The sequence below is a fragment of the Ruditapes philippinarum genome, unplaced genomic scaffold (genome assembly GCF_026571515.1).
Source record: "Ruditapes philippinarum isolate M1 unplaced genomic scaffold, ASM2657151v2 ctg4962_1_1_1_1, whole genome shotgun sequence".
NCBI lineage: Eukaryota > Metazoa > Mollusca > Bivalvia > Venerida > Veneridae > Ruditapes > Ruditapes philippinarum.
Window position 1 is genome coordinate 3453 of NW_026852273.1, and position 9427 is coordinate 12879.

At 34.7% G+C, this 9427-nt stretch overlaps 2 protein-coding genes across 3 annotated transcripts; both read left to right on the forward strand.

Annotated features, from left to right (window-relative positions):
- The first annotated feature begins 2369 nt into the window (after positions 1–2369).
- On the forward strand, positions 2370–4708 carry LOC132755149 (uncharacterized). The gene is made up of 3 exons (XM_060745959.1): positions 2370–2421; positions 2548–2888; positions 4475–4708. Exons 1-3 carry the CDS (start codon positions 2370–2372, stop codon positions 4706–4708), a joined length of 627 nt encoding a protein of 208 aa, XP_060601942.1.
- On the forward strand, positions 3217–9146 carry LOC132755116 (interferon-induced protein 44-like). 2 transcript variants are annotated; one of them, XM_060745917.1, is made up of 5 exons: positions 3217–3389; positions 4475–4672; positions 5469–5612; positions 7396–7580; positions 8312–9146. In XM_060745917.1, the coding sequence occupies exons 3-5, from the start codon at positions 5587–5589 to the stop codon at positions 8626–8628; spliced, it is 528 nt and encodes a 175-aa protein (XP_060601900.1). In that variant the 5' UTR covers positions 3217–3389; positions 4475–4672; positions 5469–5586; the 3' UTR covers positions 8629–9146. The 2 variants fall into 2 exon arrangements, with proteins under 2 accessions (XP_060601900.1, XP_060601907.1); XM_060745924.1 differs by having other exon boundaries at positions 7409–7580; positions 8312–9142.
- The last annotated feature ends 281 nt before the right edge of the window (positions 9147–9427 follow it).

The window sequence follows — 9427 nt, forward strand, 5'->3', positions numbered from 1 at the left end:
TGATTAAATGAATAGCGAATTGAAGAATCTCGCAATGCAAATACATTCAAATGAAATAATCTTTTCCGCCAATTAATCTCGCTCTTCGGGATTTTATTAATCATTTTGTAGTTCATGGTAATGTATCCGAAAGCTTTAAATAGAATGATGACCTTAGTCTGAAAATCTTTTTATAGAGGAATGTACTATTCGCAGGTCTCCTATCGGTAATTCCCGGTCTCTCCCGGTCTGTTTTGACCGGGATTTACTAGAGACCGGCGAATAGTATCACACGTTTATTGTCGTTTTGGAGTGGATGTTTATATCGGTACAGACAAATAATTTTTTTTCCAAAATGAATGTTTGTCACTTAGTTTGGTTACAATAAAAAGTAGTATACGTAAAAAATCAGTATTAAAATGGCACATAAACACACACACAAAAAAAGAAAACAATATTAATAAAATATGTAAAAAATAATATTAAAATAGATCTTACAATTATTTTATAATAAAACAATTATGCTCAACATGATCAACAGGGTATTATAACCATTGTCATATTTTTACTAAGTGTTAACAGATATCTTAAGACGGGGTCTTCGCTAATTAATAGCGATAACATAATAAGGGACAATACACAAGTGTGGTGTTGATCAGGCATTACACAAATGGATTATAAATGATTGTATATATCCGTTGCTATTATTAATCGCGATATTACATTTATGATCATAAAAAATAACAATTATAAAATAATATTAAATATGTATTTTATTATTTTCGAAATGTTAAAGAAAATCGCCAAGTAACATGCTAATATTAATGTATTATTCATATAACAAAATAGATTATTACAAAAAAATATACTATTAAATTGCTGCATTTCTTGCTTGGACGCCCTTTGATGCTTTGCATCAATGCTTTTCTTGTATAAATAAATGGTGTAATCTGATTGGTTATTTATCTCGTGGCCACGACTAAGCTATCTCGTGGCCACGACTTAGTTACTCGTGGCCACGACATAGTATCTCGTGGCCACGACTTAGTAACTCGTGGCCACGACATAGTATCTCGTGGCCACGACTTAGCTATCTCATTGCCACGGCTTAGTAACTAGAGGCCACGAGAAAGTATCTCGTGGCCACGACTTAGCTATCTCGTGGCCACGACTTAGTAACTCGTGGCCACGACATAGTATCTCGTGGCCACGACTTAGGTATCTCATTGCCACGGCTTAGTAACTCGAGGCCACGAGAAAGTATCTCGTGGCCACGACTTAGCTATCTCGTGGCCACGAGTTAGTAACTCGTGGCTACGACATAGGAACTCGTGGCCACGACATAGTATCTCGTGGCCACGACTAAGCTATCTCGTGGCCACGACGTAGTAACTCGTCGCCACGACATTGTATCTCGTGGCCACGACTTAACTATCTCGTGGCCACGACTTAGCTATCTCGTGGCCACGACATAGTATCTCGTGGCCACGACATAGTATCTCGTGGTCACGACTTAGCTATCTCATGGCCACGACTTAGCTATCTCGAGGCCACGATTTAGTAACTCGTTGCCACGACTTATCTATCTCGTGGCCACGACATAGTATCTCGAGGCCACGACATAAATAAAAACACACACATGTCACCTTTGTGCATCCGTACCTTTGTGCCACCGTACAAAGGTGTACTAACTATCGGGGTAAATATAGTTGAGATCGTTTCTTTTTAAGAGCCTTAGGAATATTTCACTGGCATTGAAAAAAAAAAACTTAAAAAAGGACAGTTCGATATGAACAGAGTCCGGTTTTTTATTTCGGCAACTTCAACAATATTTAACATTTTAGTACATGATGCATATAATGGTCTCAATTGCTTCCCTGGTATCACTTAGTCTTCATGTATATTGAATACCAAATAAAAAAAATAACAAATATATATTTAGATACATTCAGTGAATTACTGGATTCAAAATTAATAAGTCACCATTTTGGCAACTTACTACTATTTAAGATCATGATTGGTGACACGTCTAGGGTCCATACTAATAGTGCCTGAAAGGGCGGATGGACCCTTATTGTACTAAGAACAAGTTCGCACTTTACTGGCATTGAATCATGTAATTCATAAACACAGAATTTGGAGAGAGAAGAGAAGAAAAGAAAAAGAAACAAAACAAAACAAAAAGAAATATATATGAAAAAATAGATATGTATACATGTATTTCATTTCTTTCGACAAAAGCAGTATTGAAAGAATATAATATGAAAAAGTGACATCATCTCCGAAAGAAGAAAAAAAGGGGGAAAATAATAATATTTGATAATAAAAGATGAATGACTTGAACTAATTATTTAACATAATTCTTGATTTAGTTTACAGATATTATAATAATGGGCGGGAAGTTAACAGATAATGATATGGACCAGCTGGAGCAATGGATAGGTACAGGTCCTAAAACATTCAAACTTCTCTACGCCATTACAAGAGATGGAGGATGTGTCTCTACAACGTTCCACCAGAAATGTGACAATCAATGACCTACAGTCACAGTGTTGTATAACCCACAAGGATCGGTGTATGGTGGTTATGTACAAAAAAGCTGGAAAAGTAGTGGCAATTGGACAAACGACACTCCTGCCTTTCTGTATCAGTTACGATTTAATGGGAATGATAAACGTACCAAATTTCCAATACAATCTGGAAATTCTCAGTATGCTCTATTCTGTAATTCAACTTACGGTCCATTATTTGGTTCTGGTCATGACCTCAGGACCTTCCAAAACACAGTAAACAGCTCAGGTACCTACTTTGCTCTCGATGGTCAAATGAACATTGGTAATTCCTACGACAATCAAGGTGTTACTACAGCCCAGATTAATAATGGTAACATGAACGTTACCGAGTTAGAGGTAAGCTGTGTTTTATCTTTTTATATACATGCAAACTGTTGATACCTTCGAAAACTGAAATTACACGATGCTAGGTATATTTTAAACATTTTCGATTTCTTATAATTTGTTTCTTTACATAATAATTTTTCAAGCTGTCGCTTTTTCATAAAAATATATGTAAAAATGACTTACATCAAATACTAGACAGTATTTGATAATATTTCTAATTCACAGAAATTCACCTTAACTCGATTAAAGTTTTTAATTAAATTTTAAAAAATATAATTAAGGTTAACAAATAAACTATCTATGTGGTGGTATTAGCATTGTAATAGTGATTATGATGATGATAATTATAATATTGTAAGTCATTAATATATTAAGTTTTAAATATTTTGTATGTTTCACTCCATTTAATTTCTTATAAAACATTTAACATATCAAGATGGGAAGAGGTCAAAGCCTATAAAGCAGGAGAACTTAAAACCATGGCGAAAGACTAAAAGCTGGAATGAACAGGTAATTTTAAAATATAAGCTTATTAATCTGTTATATGGACTAGTGACGTCCTGTTTTATATTAAGGTCTTCTACCAGCCTGTATCAGGCAATAATGTGCGTACTCGCGATGTTTCGTATTTGAAACTTATACAGAAGGAGATGAATCAAAATAGACGATTGTTGTACCTTTTCATATTGGAGTTTTTTTATCATCTAAAGAACAAATTATACTCTAATACATGTTAGCCTTAACAAGGTAAATTCTTTTAAAGCAGCACGCCTCCAGATTAATGCTAATTTTCATGAAAATTTTGAAAATGCATTTGACAGAAAAATATTGTGAAATAACTAAAAGAAAGCACATTTACACATTATCAATGACACTTTCAACCGAGAATTACCAAAAAGTGGTCAAAATATGCATAAATAGCTTTTTCTGCGTTAGTAAGGCGGTAGAAATATAGTTGTAAATACTGAAAAATCAGTCATTTATTGCACATAACATGGACAATATTACTTGAATCTTAAATCATTTTACTTTTCCTAAAATCTTAGTACATATTTTTCAAGTTTGATTTTATTGGAATATTTTACTCATCTGGAGGCGTGCAGCTTTAAATATAGATAAAAAACTTGATTTGGTTTGTACAGAATTCATTTTATTTCGATTGTGTAGAAAGTTGTTAGGTTAAAGACATACTTTTGAATCCGTTCCTGGAACCAACCAGTACTGAGCAATTAGTGTAAAGTTGCTGAAGGAAACAACGACTTGCCCCTTGCGGGGTTTAAAATCATCCGACTAGAGATCATTAGATAGTAGTCCAACGCATTAACAACTCGGTCATGCTGCCACATAATAATATTTAAAAAAATTAACTTAAATAAATTAAACAAAGAAAATAGTTTATCCATGATTGATTAACGTAATGAAGAATTTCACTTTTTAAAAATTATGTCTACTAAACTTTTAAATAGACATCATTTCATTTGGCAAAGTTGCTAAGCTGCTTTCAAAACTAATATTGTGAAGTATCTCGAAACCGTGACTGTATGATTTTATGTAGGTATTATACTTTTTCGACAACATGGTTGTTTTTCTTTCAGTATCTAAATGAGCTAACTGAGGATATTGTATCCTTCAAACCAATTCCTGACTTGAAAGTGACAGATGCCCGGATTTTGATTATTGGTCCAGTTGGTGCAGGAAAGTCGAGTTTTTTCAACACTATCAATTCAATCTTTCGAGGTCGAATTACACAGAAGGCGCGTAGTGGTAGCGCAGAGCAAAGCCTTACGACTGCTGTGAGTATTAATGCTATTTGGACTACGAATCCTTAGCAAAGTCGTCTATGCGTAATCATTAGAGAAATGCATTAATAAGTAGAAACGAAGTATCACTCTTTCTATTTATACCTATAAATAGAGTGAAAGCCTTGAAAAAACTTTGAACCTAAATTGACTCAATTCATCTTTAAACATATATACACTATGTGAAGATCATATTTATGTATTACCCACATACACCATTCTTCATTATTCCTCCTCACTATTTTTAAGATTTTAATTTTCAAAAGGCCAGTGTGAGATATTCTTTCTGTTAATTCGAGTGTGCTGTAATATTTGCACTGTTACATAGTTAACAATAAATTTATTTGTATAATATAGTAAAAATCTGAAAAATAAAAGCCCCTAGAAATTGTGTGTCAATGAAGTATTTGTTCGAGGTAAAAAAATAAATAACACATAGTTTGGGACTGGTGATGTATAAGCTGGTGGCCTGAATCATATTAATAAAGAATTGAATTGAATATGCTAAGCATAATCAGGTGTCAATAATCAGGACTAATAAAAAATATCATTCCTCGTACATATACTGTATCCCTCGTCTAAAGCCTCGGGTAACGGTATTTTCCTCGGGATGATATTTTACTGTTACTCACACACCTATTTGTTATTTATATACAATCAAGCATTATATCGGAAAATATCATTCTTTGACCTAATTAAAATGCATTCTGTTTTGCTTACTGTGGTCGCCATATTTTGATATTTAGCATATTTCTTTTCTGAAATAATTTTTACGAGAATTTTGCTTCAGTACACCCCATACAAGGTAAAGGTCAAGTCGGGGGCACCACTGAACTTCCGGTTATGTGACACACGTGGTTTAGAAGAGTCCCAGGGTCTGGATGTAGTCGAGTGTAACTATTTGCTGGATGGTAATATGCCAAATTATTATCAGGTATGCAAAAAGAACTTCAACTTGTATAGAAATATATAGAATTTAATTTAATAATTCTTGCAAAACTGATAATGCAACGTCGACTCATTACACAATTAAAATTAAAATAAACTTGGTGGCCAGATTAAAAATTCTAATTTTCAAAAGCAGCAAAGGTGATTTAATTAAACTAGAATGTTATGCCATGATTTCAAGACAATGTTTTGAATTACTTTGACACATCAAGTATTATAAAAAAAATAAAATAAAATAAAAGTAGTACCCTTCATATACTACTCAACTTTTGTTAAGCACCATAAAATAAATTTCATATTATCACAAGTTTAAAACAGATTACTTTCCAATTTTTGAAAATTTTGATTCAGCAATGTTTTGAGATAGTCCCTTGATATGAATCCGTGTTGACTTATCCGTTACAATTTTTCTAGGTAGCATGGAAAGCATGCATTCCAATATTTTTATGTTGTTGATGGGGTGTACAATCACATGTATTTTGTTATATAGCGACATATCCGGCTTATTGTCATTCAGTGGCTTACATTTCTTAGATCTGTCACCTCGATATTGCGAATGCTAACATTAGGCGGCATTTGAGAGAAGCATAGTTGTGAAAGGCTGTAGGGATGGTGCAGCAGGAGGCCACCTTCCGCCAGGTTACTGTGGCAATTGGTGTACACCAAGATCGGTTTTTAGACGTTCAGTCACGTCGTGTTAGGTTTTCGACAGCAATTTTTCTTCGAAATGACCTCGGTAATGCTGCGGGATCCGTGATTCCACGCAGACGGTACATAGAAGGCTGCATGAAGGTAATTTGCGGTCGAGAAGACCTTGCATACGTATCCTTTTGACGCGTCGACATCGCCAGGCCCGTTTGGAATGGACCGTGAAGTCATGGTGGACAATGCAACCATGCAACACTGGAGACACGTTCTGTTCTCTGATGAATCTAGCTTCTGTCTAGACTCCTCAGATAGGTGTGCTGGAGTCTGGAGAAGACGGAATGAACGGTTTCAGGATGCAAATATTGCTAAGCATGGCCGTTACGGAGGTGGGCCAGTAATGATGTGGGGAGGCATCAGCTGGGATGGACGAACCGACCTGGTTGTGCTAAATAGAGGCAACTGACAGGTCAGCGATACATAGACGACATCTTAGACAACAAGGTTAGGTTGTATGCTGGAACAGTCGACGATCAGTTCATTCAAATAGACGATAATGCTCGCCCCCATAGGGCCAGGGTGGTCCAGGACTACCTAGAGAGCGAGTCTATTTAGCGTATGGACTGGCCAGCTCGCTAACCTCACTTAAATCCAAGAGAACACATGTAGAATGGTGTGCAGGTTAGAATTTCAGCTCGTCAGCTGTAACCCAGAACCATCCAGGAGCTTGCAGTCATGTTGGTCCAAGAGTAGACATCCATACCCGTTAGAACGATCAGAAACCAAATAGGTATTATGAGAAGGCGCTGCCAAGCTGTCATTGATAGTCATGGGTCACACACACGGTATTAATCTAAAACTGTAAACAAAACAAAACAATTTTACAATTTTGGAAAACACGCTGCATGTTCTGAAATCTTTAAAGAGGGAGGACATCCTCTTCTCCAGCACGAAAATGGTGTAAAACTCATTTATAGGGCTAAATTCGCCCTTAAGCTGATTTGATAAAACAATAAATCAACATTAAAATCCTTATCCCCAAAAAAAATCACACTTAAACATATGGTGCTTAGCAAAGGTTGAGTAGTATCTATATTTTGTTGTGTTTATATTTTATTTTATAGTTTCTGTTTTAAGTTTCATCCAACCATACAAATAACACTAAAAGCGCCAGGTTTCAATGCAAATCCTACCGCGAATGACGTCATACACTGTGCAGTTTTCGTTTTAGACGCAACCACATTGGAGATCTTAACACCAAAAATTATAGAAAAAATAAAAGCATTTCAAAGGATTATGCATCAAAAAGGTATTAGCTATTTTTGATGAGTTTTATGAGGACATACGCTGACCGTCAATATAACTTTACAAGTGGAGGAAGACATAGGGTACCATTCCATACATTATTTCTTGTACGAGAAGAACTATTAAAACTCCGTAATGAGCTTTATACAACCCCGTTTTGGTAAAGCAATACAGGTGCACCGTACAAAACATCTATATTTATCTCGTTCGATGAAAAACAACTAGACATATTCACACCATACGTTCACCACAATGGCTTTACAAAATAAGAGATAAGGCGAAAACCAAAGTAACATTGCTTTCTTGTGTCATTCTTTTTGCCCTAAGGGTATTGGCTGGCATGCATTAAGCCATTTGATATTTTCATTATATTTCTAAACACCAATGAAATGTTTTCACATTCCTAAGAATGAGAGATGCTTTACACATCTTTTGAAATAAATGTCCATTTATTTCTGATTTCCTAAAATTTGTCTGCTTGTCTGGAAAGAGTCTTCTATGAATGGGTCCGATCATGTGCGCTCCAACTTGTAATATTCCATTAGGTCGTCAAAGGCAATCAAAAGAGAAGGCATGTTAGTCATATACAGAATGGCTAAACGTTCAGAACAGATTAGTTGCCAAACAATTTAAACACCATCATCCCAAAGTTCAGACTGTTTGTGTCATAAAATTATTTTAAATCCGATTAGTTTTATTTAATATATATGATAGTCATATTAAAAACTGTTTCAGAAATACCACAACTTATCCTTCTGACAAAGGTAGATAAACTCTGTAAAGAAGTCGGAGAAGATGTGTCATTGGTCTTTAAGAGTCCGGAAGTGGAGCAACACGTGGAAAAGGCCTCGCAACTCCTCGGACTACCACCTGCAAACGTTCTTCCCGTAAAGAATTACCACAATGAAGTAGAGCTCGATGAAAGCATTAGTATACTGGCATTGTTGGCGTTGCGCCAAATTTTGAATTTTTCCGAAGATTTTCTGGACCATATGTTGGATAAAAAAGAGGACGAAGAAAAAGGGATGGAAAAACTTAAATCTGAAAACTAAGAGACTCGTGATTGGACCTTAAAGGTTCCATAATAACGCTGTGTGGACGCATCTACGGATGTTTTAAATTAAAAAAATACCATTTGTATTCCTAAATATTGAATTGTGCTGAAGCCGGTACCAGTACCGTCCATGAACAGGCTCAATTTAACCAAGCCTGTAGCACTTTCAATTTTGCCGTTTTGGACGTTCTTAAGGAGGCAAATAAAAAATTCAATGTAATTACAATAATTTAAGAACACTAAACAGCAGCTACATCTGTATTTTGAAACATATGGATTTTCAAGGTTTAAAGAAATGTTAAAATTTGCCAAGCAAAATTCTAAAAGTTACAAATTCTTTGTTGATTTCCAAGCACTGGAAATGGGGCTTTTGATAAGCGACCTATATTTTTGGATTCGTTTCTTCAGTTAATTTCGTTAATGGATGTGACCCTTTTAAATACATTTACCTATATTATCCATAATTTTACCGTTTCACTATTAATGACTTTCTAATGAAATCATTATAATATAATATGATTATAAATTCATGTTTGAATTATTGTGTTTCAAACAGATGTATGTAAGAGGCTACAAGGTTTTAATATTTTGTTAATTCCTAAACAATTCTCTAGGAAGTTTACATATAGTTCACACCTTTATGTTTCTTTGCATATTCAATTAAAGAGTATTTTGTTCAAAATTGTTTAATTTCAATCCTGAAACTATACAATTGTCTTTCTTTGTATTGAATTTAAAACTTTACATTTTAATTTATTTGAATTATATGTCTGCAAAAAAATATGCCAAAGTACATT

What these genes read in the sequence shown, in the direction of transcription:
- LOC132755149 (XM_060745959.1), top strand. Translation starts at nt 2,370, where the DNA reads ATGGGCGGGAAGTTAACAGATAATGATATGGACCAGCTGGAGCAATGG. An exon ending in CCAGCTGGAGCAATGGATAG is followed by an intron (nt 2,422 to 2,547) that starts GTACAGGTCCTA and finishes ATAACCCACAAG; the next exon opens with GATCGGTGTATGGTGGTTAT. An exon ending in TGAACGTTACCGAGTTAGAG is followed by an intron (nt 2,889 to 4,474) that starts GTAAGCTGTGTT and finishes TTTTTCTTTCAG; the next exon opens with TATCTAAATGAGCTAACTGA.
- LOC132755116 (XM_060745917.1), top strand. Translation starts at nt 5,587, where the DNA reads ATGGTAATATGCCAAATTATTATCAG. An exon ending in ATATGCCAAATTATTATCAG is followed by an intron (nt 5,613 to 7,395) that starts GTATGCAAAAAG and finishes TTTATTTTATAG; the next exon opens with TTTCTGTTTTAAGTTTCATC. An exon ending in AAGGATTATGCATCAAAAAG is followed by an intron (nt 7,581 to 8,311) that starts GTATTAGCTATT and finishes AAACTGTTTCAG; the next exon opens with AAATACCACAACTTATCCTT.